We start from the raw sequence: 16,733 nt of genomic DNA on the forward strand, positions 1-16,733 counted from the left end.
TTCATGAAAACAAACTCAAGAATAAAAGATATTTCAATGTATTGTTTGTGAGGTGTGCTCACATGCATAATGTATGTGTACTCATGTATTTATTTGTACATATTTATATTTTATATTGATGTAGCCAAAGTGTACATGCATTTTTGATTAACAGCAATGACACCTTTTACTTATCTTCATTGACTTGAAAGGCAGAATTACTAGGCTGGAGGAGGGAATCTTCTGTCTGCTGGTTCGCTGCCTGAGTGCCTGGAAAAGCCAGGGCAGGACAAGGTCAAAGTCAGGAGTCCAGAACTCCACCCACATCTCTCACATGGATGGCAGGGGCCCAAGCCCCTGAAGTCATCTTCGGCTACCTTGCTGGGTGTGCATTCGCAGGAAGCTGCGTTGAAACTGGGAGAGCTACAACTCCAACTCCCTGGGATGCGGGCGTCCCCAGCGGAGCACGTGGGGCAGGAACCTGCGCCTCTATGGGATATCAGCTTGAAGGTGGCACCTTACCCCTTACACTGCAAAGCTGGTTCCTCCAAAAGTTTTTGAAGTACCTGTGTATTGAGTAGTTCACATCTATTATTCAATTTAATGCACTAACACAAGCTTGTAGGAAGAATTAGGTCCAATGGACAGAATGTGACCACTGAGATGCAGTGCATTTAAATATCTTGCCCAGGGCTACACATTTAATAGCGGGCAGTCTGAACCATAAGCCACCTGCCGTTCCACAGAGCACTTTTTTCTCCAGTATCACATGGTTCTCTCCATGACCTCCCTGGCTTCCTAGCACAATGGTACACTGTTTAGATTACTGCTGACAAATTTCTCAGTTACATGATTTGAGGAGGTGAGCATCTAGAACTCGGAGAGTTTTGACCCTGTTCTTGGAAGCAGGTATGAACAGTGAGTGGCCAGACATCCACGGGGGCCTTTACGGAAAGTGATGTGGCTGTTCTGGTCACCCAGGAGCTTACAGGCCTTTCTGGCCTTGACCTCTGCTTCTGTTTCTTAGGAGGAGCCATGCCTGAAGTCATCGACCTGGGTTGGGTTCAGTTCTTGCCGCACACTACTCGAAGTGGCCTTGTTCCTCTCAGCTTATTTTTTTTTTCTTGGTGTAGTGAAGAGACTTCTCAACATTTGCAAATCCCAAGTTTTCTTGAGGGTCAAAGCTGACCGCGAACGTGGTGGACCACTAGGTGACCTCCAGTGTCTAAGGCGTTAGGAAGAACCTGCACCTGCTATACTATCAGCCTTCCAGTAAGGCTGTGGGATAGCGGTGCAGGTGTGGGAGCATTTCATGGGCACCTCTGGGCCATTGCTCCCCAATGCTTGGGGCACCAGGGAGAAGCCAGAGAGAGGAAGAAGGCTGAAGTGCTGGGCCATTCTGAAGCTGAGCCTTGGCTGCCTAAGCAAGCCCAACCTTCGTCCTTAAACGCAAACTCAGTTCTGTTCCACTGCGCTTTTAGACATCTTCAGTTATAGGGAGAGTGAGGCTGGGGGGCGGGCAAAAAGCAAGCAAACAAACCCAGTGCCCCCGGCCAAAAAACCCCAGGAATCTCACTTTCGCCTTCACGTACCAACATACTTCACTAGATGTGCATTTAAAGTGCGTGCAACCAGCGTTCCCATTTCCCCTTATAAAAAAAAGGGGGGGGGTTTATTCAAACCAGTTCCCAACCCCAAAGGGTGTTCTAAAGCAACTTCCAACCCCGGAGACCGAGCGCACCGAGCAGTGACGGCACGCACCGTGGCTCCCGGAGCGAGCAGCGGGGTCGCCGGGCCTCCGCAGCCCGCAGGCCCAGGGGCCGACCACCGGGCTCGGGGAGCCCCACCTGGCCCGTCCGGCGGCCGCTTCACAAAGAGCCGGGCAGGCGGCGGCCCGGCCGAGCCGCAGAAAGTAGTCCCGACCCTGCCGGCACCCAATGCGCTTCGTCGTTGCCTCACGCCCTCCGCGGGGAGGGCCGAGGAGGAGGAGGAGGCCAGCCCGGGAAAGAATCCCATCGGAATGTGCGGCCCGGCGGCCTTTCCCGGGGCCCGCTCGCCTCTGCGCGTCTCTCACGTCTCCGGGGGTGTCGGAGCGGAGGCCCAGCGCGCCGTTTTCCTCTGGTTGCCCCTGTCTGTGCTGCTGGAGGTGGAGGTGTGTGTGTGTGTTGGGGGGGGGGGTCGGCCGCGCGCAGGAAGACCGGCCCGGCAGCCCGGGAAGGTGGTGGGAGGGGAAGGGCCGTATCCCTGCGCCGCTGCGCCGGAGGAAGAGGCTGAATGAGAGAAGCGGCGCGGGGGAAGCGGGGCGCCGGGGGAGGAGGCGGCGGCGGGATGGGAGCAGACGCTGGCGTCGCGCGAGCCCCGGCCAGAGCGGCGCGGTAGAGAGGGCGGCGACGGCGGCGGCGCGCGCGGAGCCTTGACGTGCCCCCCCTTTCCCTTTTCTTTCTTCTCGGGTCTCTCGGGGCAGCCGGAGAGCATGAACGTGCAGTCCTGTCGCTGCGGCGGCCGGCCCGGCTCCTCGCCTCCCCCTCTTCTGGTCGCCCCTCGCCGGTGAGAGGAGAGAACGCGAGAAGGGAAGATGGGGGCCGTCCTGAGGAGCCTCCTGGCCTGCAGTTTCTGTGTGCTCTTGAGAGGTGGGTAGAGTGTGTGTGTATTGGGGTGTGTGTGTGTGTGTGTGTATGGGGGGTGGGACTGGAAAGTTGGTGGGATTTAGGGGGGAGGTGGCCTTGTTGTGTGTGTGTGTGTTGAGGGGGAGGGGAACGAGGGAGGAGAAGGGGAAAGAGCGAGGAGAGAGGCCTGGTGGTGGGGAAGGGGCGAGAGGAAGGGGCCCGGGAGAAGGGGGCTGCGCACTCGGGCCGTGCAGCCCCCCGCCTGGCTGGGCGGACAAAGCTGAGCGGCCACCCGGGCTGCCTGTGTCGGCGAAGGGTTGGCAGCCGGTTCTGTCGGAATGACTGAGAGAGAGAGAGAGAGAGAGAGAGAGAGAGAGAGAGAGAGAGAGAGAGAGAGTGTGTGTGTGTGTGTGTGTCTGCCTGCCTCTTGCCGCCTGGAGTCCCCAGGGAAAGCGGGTGCTTGCGCGTAGTTTGGCTTTTGGAAAATGTGGGAGTCCGAGATGCTTGCTGCTTGACCCCTCGCCTTGGAAGACCCATTCCTCCCACCCTCCCTCTCCCTCAGTCTTTCCCGTGTCCCCGAGGTGAACTTTCTCGAGCCCCTCTGACTTCTCTTTCCCAGGCCTTGTTCCCAAAGTCCTCCGCTTGGGTTCGAGCGATCTTGGGTGAGGGCGCCGTTGGAACGGGACTCCTGGGGTTATAGGTCGTGCGCAGCGGTGGGAGGGAGAGAGCCAAGCTTCCATCCCGGGCCACGCGACCGACGTGGCTCCGGGGCCAAGGGTGCGGGTGCCCGATTGGCACCCAGTAGGACGGTCGGGCGGGAGTTAAAGGGCCGGTTGCCCGTGGATCCCTGGGTGGCTGGCTTGGCCCCGAGGTGCAGACCCCCCCCCCCGTCGTTTCCTGGGCCCGGGAAGTGTGGGATTGCCCCGCAGCGCTGACACGCAGGCTGGGACTCCTGCTTGCTGACAGTTCACCAGGGGCTTGGACTCGTGCGTGGTTTGCACGGCTCTTTTAACTTGGAGGAGTTGAAACTTGGGGCTCTTGCGCTGTTGCCTGCACAGGAATTTCTAAGTCCTGCTTGATGCGAAGTGTCGTTTTGGTTTTGTTAAAATTCTGGCTCCTGTTCATGGTCAGTTCTTTGCAGGTGTGGAGGGTCTGGATCTCTGGAGGGTGGCAGTTACTAATGTAACCAACAGTTCTCCCAGGCTTACCAAGTTTACACAACAGGGTGGTAGCTAATGAGCTTGTGTGATAAACGCGGCGGATGTGTCACTTCTGTGCCTCTGGATGTATTTGGAATGAGAGTAATAATTGGCTTTTTGGATTGAGAAGGGATATTTTCTTTAGTACATGTATTTTACTAGTACATTCTCTGTTGAAATTTTCAAGGTGTTAACTGTGAGAAGCAATTACGTGTGCTGTAAGACTGTGGGTGTGTATTAAGGCAGAAAGTCAATTGAATTATGAAAAGCAAGCCAGATCGTTACAAGACTCTTGGGTAGATCTGAACCCAGAACCTGGCTCGCTTCTGGTTGCCCAGTTAATACTTTGAGGGTATGAGTGATGCGAATGTGTGTAACAGCACGTCTGAGGCAGGATTTGGGATTTCAGAGATGTGCTGGATGTAATGAAGTATGTTACTGTGTCACAAGACCTAGGAGAGGTAACAGTTTGAAAAGTGGAGCCCTCACTTTATTTAGGTTCTAGCATAATGAGGGTAGAAGGTGGTCTGACTGCCCTTAACAGTGTGTGCACATTATCTCAGCTAAAGTTGTCTTTGATGTGTTTTGTTCATAACTTAGGTTTTCCTCCCTGCTTACTAATGTCTGATATTTAGTCAACCTTGGAGTCCCAAGAGTGTGATTAGTTGGTTACATCAAGATCGTTTTTCTTCCCTGAAGAGTTGGAGCTGTAACATTTTGTGTGTGATGGATTGTGTAAGAGAGCTTTGGGGGGACTCTGACCTGCTGGCCTGTTTTCTAAGTAGCTGAAGTCCAGGGCGGTGGTTTTCCAAGCTGAATCTCTGGACCTACCATTGGATGATGAGGTGGAGTGGAAAAAGTTAGGGGTGTTTTTCAATACCAGAGTCTTAGGTTCAAAGCCTGAGGTTACTTGAGAGCAAACTGCTCTGAAGTGCAGGCTCGGTTTTTTTCACGTCAGATGTCGCCATGCTAGCTCTCTGATGAATTTGCAGGGCGATTCGTTGAATAGCCAAATGAAGGTGTGAATATGAAGTACTTTGTAGATTTTTTTAAAAAAAGATTTGTTTTTATTGGAAAATCAACTACACAGAGAGAAGAAGAGACAGAAAGATATTTGGTCCATTGGTTCCCTGCCCAAGTGGCTGCAGTGGCCAGAGCTGAGCTGACCCAAAGCTGGGAGCAGGAGCTTCTTCTGGGTCTCCCATGTGGGTGAAGGGTCCTGAGGCCACAAACAGGTAGCTGGAATGGAAGCGGGGCCCTTATGGGATCCTGGCGTTCCTAGCATGCCATGTGGGGACTTTAGCTGCTGGGCTACCTTGGGGCCCCTTTGTAGATGTTTTGTTACATTGTTTCGTTGTTTGTGAACAAAAGTAGTGATTATAGTATAAAACGGGTAATGTCCATAGTTTCTTAAAAATTTGAGTCTAGAGCCTGGTGTGATAGCCTAGTGATTGAGGTCCTTGCCTTCACGCACTGGAATCCCTTGTGGGCACCGGTTCTTGTTCTGGTGGCTCCACTTCCCATCCAGCTCCCTGCTTGTGGCCTGGGAAAGCAGTTGAGGACAGCCCAATGCCTTGGGAGCTGCACCCACGTGGGAGACCTGGAAGAAGCTCCCGGCTTCGGATCAGCTCAGCTCTGGCCATTGTGGCCACTTGGGGAGTGAATCATCGGACAGAAAATCTTCCTCTCTGTCTCTCCTCCTCTCTATATATCTGTCTTTCTGGTGAAAATGAATAAATCTTAAACAAACAAACATAAACGAAAAAACCCAGACATTTGAGTCTAACCAGTTTATCAGTAATTGGAAAAACTCAGATTCAGACAGTATTTCATCAAGATTCGATAGCTGGTTATTGATAAAACAGAGGTTTACTATTAATTTTTAAAGTAAATATGTGTGGAAAATCTATATGTCAGCTATCTGTATAGTATCAAATCAGACATGGTTCCTGCTCTAAGACAGACATTCTGTTGGTGCTATCAAGTGTAAAGTACAAAAAAACGAAAGTCAAGAGAAAACGTTTTCCATGTGTATGTTAGTTTTGGAATACCATCAGTGTGTGTAAACTGTATTTACTTTGTCTTAGCTTTCTCTGAGGAGGCTTGTGGAAAAAGTCAAAGACTTGTTTTCATGAGATTGGTACACAGTGTGGAACCGAAGCTCTAGGGTTTCTCACCTTACGTTTTTGAAAGGAGTGGTTGTTGCAGAACTTTGTCCTCCTTCAAAATCAGATATGAAGTCTTGGGGAAGGAGAACAGATTTTAGAGCAGGACCCAGGATTACTGATGTCAATTGGCTGTGTGACCTTGGGTGGATTAATCTCTGGTTGCTTGGACCTCTTCGTTGGAGGAACAAATCCTCTCGGAGATTCCCAACTTGTAATGTCACCGGAAGGGCACTGAGAGGGCTTGATGTAAAGAAACCAACGTAACTTTCTTTAACCCATTGTTCTCTAAGCTTGACAATGATTTTTTTTTTTTTTAATCTTCATTAACACCTTGCTGCATTTTCCCCCAAAACATACTTGGGGAGAACCTGGCCTTAGATAGTCTGATTCGTGTGAATGATGGTTTCGGATCATTTCCTATAGTGACTTTCTTCCTTGCTCTTTTACGTGGCCTTAGAGTTTCTCATCTGCATAGAGAATAATTTGGTATGAAATTTTAAGATTTTTCTTAAGAGAAAGGCTAGCAGTGATTTCCTGTGGTTCAGGTTTTCAGAATTTTTACTTCTTTGCTCTGATTGGAGGTGTTTGTCCTTGCTGGATTTCCATATCTTTAAATATACTTGGGCGATCAGAAAGGACTGTTGTTTTGACTATAAAGAAATTGTGTAAAGGGACATGTCCACGGAAGGTATTTTATGAGAACCTTGGCACTGCTTGGGAAACCCTGGCCTGGGTTGGAGCTCTGGCTCTACTGTCCCAGCTTGGGAGGTGGCAGGCTGCGGCTCAGCACTGGGGCCCAGCTGCCCACCTGCCAGACCTGGATGATGCTTCTGGCTCTTGTCTTGGTCTTGGCCCGGCTTTGGGTGTTGGGACATTTGGAGAGGGAACTCGGGGTATGGGAGGTGTTTTTCCCCCTCTGCTTCTCAGGTAAAATCAGTAAGTGCAAATTCAAAAGAAGCAAGCTGGTTTTTTGTCTGGATGAGTTGAATGGAGATAACAGTACTGTTTTTGCTGAAATGGCTCTGAGCAGACCCCTCGTCATGACAGTGTCGTTGGTGGAAGGTTGCTGAGTTGGGGAGAGGAGCTTATGGCCGTGGAGATGCTTGATGAGATAGTGTGGAGGGGTAGTGCAGGGTGCAGTCGGTAGGAGACATTACATAATAGTTGCTGTTAGGAAGATAGTCAAATTAAAAGGAAAATTAATGCCCAGGAAAGGCCAATAAAATGCTTTCATTGTCTGTTACATCCTTGGAGTCGTTTAACAGCTGGTAGTTTCAGGCCAGTGGTTTTTGAACATTTTAAACTTTTTTTTTGCAGCTGAAGTAAATGCCAAGAAATTCTTGTTACTTTTCTGTTTTGTTTAATATGACTAGAATGGCCATGGTCTACTAAATTTGTTTCGCTTTAAAGGCTTGCAACATTGTCACTATTGTAGGTGATTATTATTGCAAATCTAAGCTGGGTAGTAGATGAGCTGATTATTCATACTTAAAGATGAGTATTGATTAAGTGATTTATCAAAGGGTGAGTGTTGTGGCACAGTGGGCTAAGCTCTTCCTTGGAGCACCTGCATCCGGTCAGAGTGCCTTCCTGCTGATGGTGCTGGTTCAGGCACAGAACCTGCCACCCTGGCTTTGGCTTGACCCAGCTTTGGCTGCTATAGGCATTTGGAGGGTGAACAAGAGGATGAAAAATCCCAAGTAAATAAAACTCAGCAAATGACATCTAACAAAATTTTTTTGTCAAAATACTCTGTAATTGAGAAAGTGTGTTTATAATAATGGCACAAGCAGGGAGCTGGATGGAAAGTGGAGCTGCCGGGATTAGAACTGGTGCCTATATGGGATCCCGGGGCGTGTTCAAGGTGAGGACTTTGGCCGCTAGGCTACGCTGCTGGGCCCAAAACAATTGTTTTTAACGTTTATCTTTGATAAGGTGAAAAAATGATTTTCTAGGGGTCCTTTGGGGAATCCCAGACAGATGTTGGTGCAAAAGGCATCATTAAGGATTTGGTTTTGAAGAGGAGAATATTGAAAAGTATCAGATAGTTTTAGCATTTGGCTAAATAGGATCATGGGTCAGTGAAGAAAAAAAACTTGGCTGCATACTTAAGTGATGAAAAGAAGAATTTCAAAAGTAAACATGGGAAGTAACATGACAGTAAAGAAACTTGGCTCTTTCAAAAGTGAGATGACTTGTCTTTTTAAAGGAAAGACATAAAGTCAACATCAAGCCTAGAAAATTCTTACAAGACAGAGGATCTCTCAGTGAAAGTATTTAGAAAGCAAATAAAAACCTTTTTTGGGGGGGAGGGGTTAAGTTGAGAGCAGACTAATAAATAGCCCATGAAAATGTGTTCTTTTTAAGAGCAATCAAGGTGTAGTTTTCTGTAAGCACATTTGCTCAGTTAGTATGAGAGCTAAGTCGCGTAACTCATCCGTCTCACATAACACTCATCGGTCACCTTGTCCAAGTCATGTAACTCACATTGGTGAGGTTTTCCTGCTTGATGGGTCATCTCTTGGGGAATGTGGGCTGCATTTTGAGTGAGGGACTGAGGAAGACAAGTGTCTGAGGATCTCCAGAGTTCATCTGGGAAGATGAAAGATTGAGGTTCCTGTCCCTTGGGATTTTGCAGTGCTCCTGGGGAGCCCCAAACCTGTGTGGCTGCAGGGAATTGAGGGTTTGGTTCTCGAAGGGGCAGGTCTGATAGGATGGTTAGAAGGGAGGGAGGGCAGATCATGGAATCAGGGGAGCAGCCAGGGAGGGGGAGGTACTACAAGGCAGAGATGGGAAGGGAGGGGCGCAGTTGAGCTGGCATCCTGAGATCTTGTGGTCCTCAAGGGGACATTGAAGTCCTAAGTTATTGTTAGACACAGTTTGGGCGTTTTTGAAGTTGCTGAGTTAGAGCTGTAATGGTGAAGCTATAGTCAGGAGAGAAGAGGAACGTTTGATGGAGTGAAAGCCCTTCGTGATACTGAAATCAGATATCAGAACGTTGGGGAGTTGAGGAAGGAATTGTCTCTTGTGTAAGGCCTCAGTGGAGTTGAGAGAAGCCGAGGAGGCCTCAGAAGAGGCATGTGTCTGCTCAGTAGTCAGGGAGTGATTCTCAAACTTAGAGGATCATAGTAACTATGCTGCAGCAGCACACGGGGTGTTCTTGAGCACTGCTTCATTAGCTGCATTCAGGGAGCTGTCCCCGATCTCCCGATAGTTCCAGTGCCACGTGTCATTATGGAGGTGGAAATGGCATGGGTCCTTAGATGAACTCTTGTCCCTATCTAAGCTGTGAAGAATCTGGTTTATGGAGGGAGAGACTGTTGGAAAAGATAATCTGTACCTTACTAAGTATTGGGCAATTGTTGGGCATTTGTAAGCTCATGAGCAGTGTGGATTTATGGCAGATGAATGTTTTAGTTATTTAAAAATGTTTATTTGAGAGGCAGAGTTTTACAGAAGGAGAGTTTCTATTTCTGGTTTTCATGCTGCAAATGGCGGCAACAGTCAGGTCTGGGCCAGGCCGTGTGAGTGGTAGGGTCTTGGCACTTGGATCATCCTGCATTGCCTATCCAGATATGTTATCAGAGAAATGGACTGGAAGTGGAGCAGCCAGGGCTGGAACCAGTGCTCATGTAAGATGCTGGCATCTCAGGCAGCAACTTCATCTGCTGCTCCATCATGTGGGGCTTAGCCAATTTGTTTTCATTTATTTATTTTTAAAAGTTTTATTTTATTTTTTATTGGAAAGGCAGATATACAGAGAGAAGGAGATACAGAAAGAAGGATCTCCCATCCACTGACTCACTCTTCAAGTGACCACAACAGCCGGAACTGAGCATCTGAAGCCAGGAGCCAGGAGCCTCTACCAGGTCTCCTACACGGTTGCAGGTCCCAAGGTTTTGGGCCGTCCTTGACTACTCTCCCAGGCCACAAGAGGAAGCTAGAAGGGAAGCAGAGCAGCTGGGGTGTGAAAACTGTTGCCCATATGGGATCCCAGCGCATGCAAGTGAAGGATTCAGCCACTAGGCTACCACGCTGGGCCCAGGAGTTACGCTTTTAAGAATACTGCAGGCAGGAATTGCTGTACAGCAGGTTAAGGAAGCCACCACTTAGTGAGGTGCCTGCAGTGCAGTTTGGAGTGCTGGTTGCAGTCCCTGTGCCTCTGCTTTCCATCTAACTTCATGCTAATACACCCAGAAAGCTGCAGGTGATGACCAGAATCCTCCAGTCCCTGTTACTCTTGTGGGAGACCCGGATGGGTTTCCCAGTCCCTGATTCTACTGGCTCAGCCAGGGCTATTGTGGCCGTTAGGGAAGTCAACTAGCAGATGGAAGATCTCTCTGCCGTGCTCCCCATCGTGCCTCCCACCTTGTCTCCTTTTCTCCCTTTCTCTGTGAACTCTGGTTTTCAAAAGAGTGAAAAATAAATACATTAAAAAAAAAACAGGGGCCATTGCTGTGGCTTAGTGGGTTCATCTTCTACCCTGTAGCGCCAGCATCCCATGTGGGCATGCCGGTTCATGTCCCGACTCCTCCACTTTCTCTCCAGCTCCCTGTTTGTGGCCTGGGAAGAGCTGTGGAGGGTTGCTCACACCCTGGGGACCTGCAGCCGTGTGGGAGGCCGGGAGAGAGCTCCTGGCCCCTGCTCTGGATGGGCTCGGTTCCAGCTCTTGTGGCCGTTTGCAGTGGACCAGCGAAGGAAAGATCTCTCTCTGTATCTCCTCTCTGTAAAAATCTGCCTTTCCAATGCAAAATAAATGGGTCTTTTTTTTTTTTTTAAACAAGCACATTTAAAAGTATTTAAAACAGTAGTAAGGGCTCAAAGAAGAAAACTTCAAAGGATACATAAGATTTGAATCTGCACTTTAAAGACTTAGACTTGCTTGCTGGGGTAAAGGGAACAGTGATGGACAGGCATGTGGTGATATGTTACAGTGTGGTAAAAACTTGTTTGTATGAAGTAGAGGTGATAAAATACGGAGTCCTAGGTAGAAGTCAGGAGGGAGGGCTGAGGTATCATTAGGGCTTTATCTTTTAGGGAAGGGGAAGCAAGCTTTAGGAGTTGGGTAAAGTGCAAGTATATGGAAATAGGAAAAGGAAAGTCGTTAATGTCAACATTAGTAGTTAACTTTAAATTAAATCTAGAGTCACATAGAGATTCTTAAAGTGGAGAAGAGGTGGGTTTAAAGACCTGCTGAAGAAGAGAGTAATGGAAAGTCTGCAGGAAAAGGGAAGAGTTGAAGATTGCTCCAGAGCATGCCTGTAAGATTAGGGGAATTGTCTATTGTTGGCTGATGAGGACTTTTGGAAGGATTTGAGGTGAATTTAATTAATGGAAGGAAAACATGGCCCAAAAGAAGTTAGGTTAGATGAAAATGGTGATTTGGAAATAGGTTAGGTAGTGTTGCCAGTGGACCTTTTTGAAGAGCAACCAACAAATAAGAAGATTAGGTGGTGTAATGTAAGAAGAATGCTTTATGTAGGTATGGATGTAGTCAGCAGTGTTAAATGCAAAGACTTGTGTGCAGGGCTGGGCATTTTAGCCTGGTTGTCAAGACAGTAGTTAAGATGCCCACGTCTTGGATTGGAATACTTGGGTTCAGGACCCAGCTCTGACTCCTGTGTGCAGCTTCCTACTGATACATTCCTTGAGAAGCAGTAGGAAATGCTCAAGTTAATGGGTTCCTGCTACCCAGGTGGAAAGCCTCGCAGGCCTTTGGGGAGTAAATGAACAGATGGGAGCTCTTCCTATCTGCCTGTGTGCCAAGTGATTAAGTCAGTATATTTCAGAGAATAAGGCCAGAGAAAAAGGCTGAAAAAGGCCGAGAAAAGGATTAGGTTTCACAGACTTAGAGAAAGAGTTTGAATTGAGTTTATAGGTAAGAAGTTAGACTATAGGAGTTAAGTTAATGATGTGAAGTATCAATATTTTAAGATTTTGTGGCTAGGAAGAATGTAACTATTCCCAATGGTGGCAAGGTTACAATTGTTAAAATAATGTTTCTGGTAGCAGAGACCTGCCTGGAGACAGGAGACATTGAAAAAATAGCAAACAGCTGATGGAGCCAGGCTGCCTGGAGGAGAAAGGAAGCAGGGTCTGGTGTTCCTTTAGCTTTCAATAGGGGGAAGGGCAGGTTAGCATTTGAGACTGAGAACAAGGTCAGAGGATGGATGGAGATTAGGGGTGATCAGTTAAGATATTGGGGATAGATGACATCAATCTTTCTTGTACTTCATTGAAATTATTTAATGAGATTAGCTAAAAATAAAGGATTAAGGCATGGAATTTGCCTTCAGAAAAGCAGAACAGTTTCAAACTAATAGGAAGTTTGTAGGTAAAGGTGAAGGATTCCTGTGCTCTGGGGAGTATTCCACCAGAGATGTGTTAGGTTATTAGTACTTACTGGAATGGAACATACTGAATGTCTAACATGTGTACCATTGAGTTACAAGAGAACGGGGATAGGAAGAGGGGAGGGGGAGGGAGAGAGAAGGAGGAAGAAGCCTTCTTTAAAATGGTTGCAGTGGTCTGGCCTCAGCCAGGCTGAAGCCTGGAACCTGGGTCTTCTGGGTCTCCCACTTGATGCAGGGGTCTGGCCACCTGGCCCATCCTCTAGTGCTTTCCCTGGGCAGTTAGCAGGAAGCTGCATCAGAAGCAGGTGGGGTGCCATCAGCACAGGGGGTGGCTTTACCTGCGGGGGTGTAACACTGATCTCTTCATTGCTACTTGATACTGGGAAGTAAATGTCAGAAGTTTGGAGCAGATGTTTTTAAAAAAGCACAAAATAAAGTAGTTAAGAACCATCTCTGAGGTGATGCTGACAGAGTGGTTAAGGTGCTGCCTGTTTGAAAGTGTCTCAGTGCTGGCTTCACACTGTCTGTTGCAGTTTCTTACTGTTGTGCAGCCTGGGATCCAGCAGGGATCGCTCAGGTGGTTGGTGCTTTGCCACCCAGACGGGAGCTCTGGATTGGGTTCCCAGCCACTGGGTTGGATTCCTTGCTTAGGTTTGGCCCAGCTCTGGCCATTGGCATTTATAGAGTAATTTAGGGTGTTGGAGTTTCCATATCTCTTCTCTCTCTTTGCCTCTCAAGTAGACTTTCAAAAAAATTAAGAAGAAAACACTATTTCTGCTGTACTGTTTTATTTTTTTAAGATTAATTTTTCTTACTTGAAACGTAGATTTATAGAGAGAGTATAGACAGAAATCTTCCATCTGCTGCTTCACTCCCCAAATGGCTGCAAGGAGCTCTGCTGGTTTGAAGCCAGGAGTCTGGAATGACTTCTGGGTCTTCTCTTGGGTGCAGCTGCCCAGGACTTTGGGTCATCTTCCGCTGCTTTACTGGGCCATGAGCAGGGAGCTGGATCGAAAGTGGGGTAGTTGGTAATTTCAGTCTGCCTAAATGGGATGCTGGCACCACAGACACTGTGCCACAGTGCCAGCCCCCAGACTGTTTATTTGAAATATTTTCTTAAAGCATAATTGATACAGAATAAATCATACCATGTGAAGCATAAAATTTAATGAATTTTGGCTTGTACATAATCAAAATCAAAGTAACATCTCTACAGAAATTTCTTCATGTCCCTATATAATCCTTTCTTCTGAGTCTCCCATCCCCTCTCCTGCAAAATAGTCTGATCTACTTTTTTTAAAAAAAGATTTATTTATTTTTATTGGAAAGACAGATCTACAGAGAGAAGGATCTTCTGTGTGCTGGCTCACTCCAGGTGGCCACAGTGGCCAGAGCTGACCTGATCCTGAGCCATCCCCCTTGGGCCCTGTGATCTGTTTTTTATTGCAATGTGTTAGTTTGTATTCTCCCCTAAATTCTACAGATGAGAGCGTGCTGTATGTACTTTTTTGCCTAGTTCCTTTTACTCATCGCGTTATTTTGAGATTGAGCTTTCATTTACAGATAATTCTTTAATATTCGAGCTTTGGATATATTATAGTTTTGGATGCTATGTGGCTTGAATCCACTCTGAGTTATTCCAGGGAAATTACTGTGAACATTTATGTACACGTCTTTGTGCTGACATTTGTTTTTGTTTGCCTTGAATAAATAACTAGGTGTACAATGGCTGGATTGTATGTACAAGTCTGTAAGAAATTGCCAAACCGTTTTCCAAAGTGACTGCCTCATTTTATGTTTCCACCAATGGTGTTTCAGGAACTCTGTGTCTTTGCTGATTCTTGATATTACCAGAATTTTTTGATTTCATCATACAGACAGTTGTAACAGACTATCCTGATGAAATTAATTTCCTGTTTCTTGCTGTTTTGTTTTTAAGATCCTGCAAAAAATAGCATTTTGTGTGTGTTTTATTGATTTAACTCTTGTTTTTTCATTATTTGATCATGAATGCTGAATTGAAAATTTATTATTAGAAACAATACAATGTCTTCGTTTTTACTTACATGTTTCTCTTTTTTGTTCTAGCTGCGCCTTTGTTGCTTTATGCAAACAGGCGGGACTTGCGGTTGGTTGATGCCACAAATGGCAGAGAGAATGCTACCATTGTGGTTGGAGGCTTGGAGGACGCAGCTGCAGTGGACTTTGTGTTTGGTCATGGCTTGATATACTGGAGTGATGTCAGTGAAGAAGCCATTAAACGAACAGAGTTTAACAAAACTGAGAGTGTACAGAATGTCGTTGTTTCCGGATTGTTGTCCCCTGATGGGCTGGCATGTGATTGGCTCGGAGAAAAATTATACTGGACAGACTCTGAAACTAATCGGATTGAAGTTTCCAATTTAGACGGATCTTTACGAAAAGTTTTGTTTTGGCAAGAGTTGGATCAGCCCAGAGCTATTGCCTTAGATCCTTCAAGTGGGTAAGTTTATCATGTCCAGAGGTCATTGCCTCCTTTCCCTGGTTCCCCACCATGAGCTGCGTACGCACAGCCCTCCAGAGAAAGATGAATTAGACTCAGGGCTTGTCTGATAAGTAGATGTGAACATGGAAAGCAGGGTTGTATTCTTAAAGTAAGGTCTCTCAGTACATATTTGTGCGTTTTTAGTGGCACTAGGATGATCACCTTTTTAGGTTTTTGCTTTCTTGTCTCTATTTTTTGTAATTCTGAGAGGATAATTGAAAGGGAGAATGAGAGGAAGGAAGTTTTAGTAAGAGCTCAAGATGAGAAAATCTTTTAGATCTTATTACCATTTTTATATACACAATCATTTTGCAATATTGGTGTTTTGTATTAAACTCTGAGATGTTCCTAAAGTTAGTGTTAAATAAAAAAGAAAATTAAGTTGTTAATTCATTTCTGGCTAGCTACACATATATTTGAATGAAGGTTTGGTTTTCAAAGAAGAAACATCTAAGGCTCTGCATAAATCCCATTACTAAATGTGAGCAGGACCCCATGGTCTCTGCTGCTGCTGTGTCTCAGTCCTGCGTCCCGTTCATTGATAGTTTCTGACTGAATCAGTGTGTCACGGCTAAGTCCAGCTAACTGAACATTAGCCTGAAGTTACTCACTCGTATTGCAAAACCCATAATCTGACTGTCTTAATATTTTATTTTCTTTGACTTTTACATATATTGAAATGCCATAAAACTCATTTCACTTACAGAAGCAAGTGTATTAATTTTATATATAAGGTAGAACTTGAGCGGGAAAAAAGCAATACAGTTTTACTAATGTGTTCCTTGTTCTAGGCTTGCTTTGGCCACAAGGGTTGCAAAAGTTGCTGTGTTATAAAAAAAAAAGGAAAAAAATTTTGACTGTAAAATAATGCCTTGGCGAGTAGTGCAGTGAAACCTGGCAGTGTTCTGGAAGGGACAGATAGTGTTGTTTTCTCTTTTCTTTTTTTAAAAGCAGAATTAAGCAGTTATCTATTGAAGCCATCTAATAAGTCACTTAATGAAGTGACAAAAAAATGTTGCAGTGGCTGTGGTGGTAGGAGAGGGTCAGGCGTTCGGGTACAAGGTATCAGGTGTTGGTGTGTGCTAAGTTGTGCTGATGGCAGAATCATGCAGTATCTTTCAGATATTTTTGAGAAATGATGTTTGTGTTTTGCTGACAAAGTTTACCTGTCTTGAGTATTGAAATGTTTCTAAAGTCACTGCTTTGAAGAACACATACTATGTGTATATTCAGTTCAGTGGTCACTAGGGAATGAATACTAAATAGTTGTTTTATTATTTCTTTTTGACAAGTTCAGTCTTGCCACTCTCGGAATGATGATTGAAGTTCACCTGTGCATCTGTTAAATGATGAGCATGTTCAGAGCCCTGCCTTTACTCTTGGGAGAGAGGGCGTGAGCCTTACGAGTTCACTGGCTCTTTAAGGACGTGTTTGAGAGAGGCAACTTTTCCTTCACCTCGTGTTTATTTGCATCCTGTAGTACATGTGGAGAGAGGTGAGGCTTGGTAAATGAGCCAGAGGGGCCACGGAGAACTCTTAATAAGAATGCATGTATAAATGGCTCAGTTGCCACAGTTCTGAAACAGCACCTTGATGATAACTCTGTCAGGGATAATGATGATGTGATAATGCGTATTGAAAGGATCTAATAATTTAGTGAATAAACTAAGGATCATAGTTTGTCTCCTAAAAGGAATGAACTTCACTCTGGGTAGCAGGTTTGCTAAGTGTCTTAGAGAGTGGAGTTTGCTATCCACTTAGAGTGTATTAAGTTCCTGTGACTTTAATTTATCCGCGCCACTTCTCTATTTAATGAGAGAATGTGCCTTGCTATTAGGTTTCTAAAGTTGGTTGAGTGTGAATGTTATCTTTATTTTGAGGACTAAAAGTTTGGTCAGACACAC

The 16,733-nt window shown here is 46.2% G+C and overlaps 1 protein-coding gene across 2 annotated transcripts in view; it reads left to right on the top strand.

Moving 5' to 3' along the window:
- The first annotated feature begins 1,969 nt into the window (after nt 1-1,969).
- LRP6 (LDL receptor related protein 6) overlaps nt 1,970-16,733 on the top strand; it is a 117,392-nt gene continuing 102,628 nt past the window's right edge. Inside the window, exons 1-3 of one of the 2 annotated variants that reach the window (XM_058655788.1) lie at nt 1,970-2,131; nt 2,444-2,609; nt 14,394-14,787. In XM_058655788.1, coding sequence (XP_058511771.1) covers nt 2,555-2,609; nt 14,394-14,787 — 449 coding nt within the window. In that variant the 5' untranslated portion in view covers nt 1,970-2,131; nt 2,444-2,554. Of the gene's footprint in view, nt 2,132-2,217; nt 2,610-14,393; nt 14,788-16,733 lie in introns of those variants that run through there. The other variant, XM_058655787.1, reaches the window with a different exon arrangement.

Source organism: Ochotona princeps, chromosome 27, assembly GCF_030435755.1.
Source record: "Ochotona princeps isolate mOchPri1 chromosome 27, mOchPri1.hap1, whole genome shotgun sequence".
In the NCBI taxonomy this organism is placed as follows: Eukaryota; Metazoa; Chordata; class Mammalia; order Lagomorpha; family Ochotonidae; genus Ochotona; species Ochotona princeps.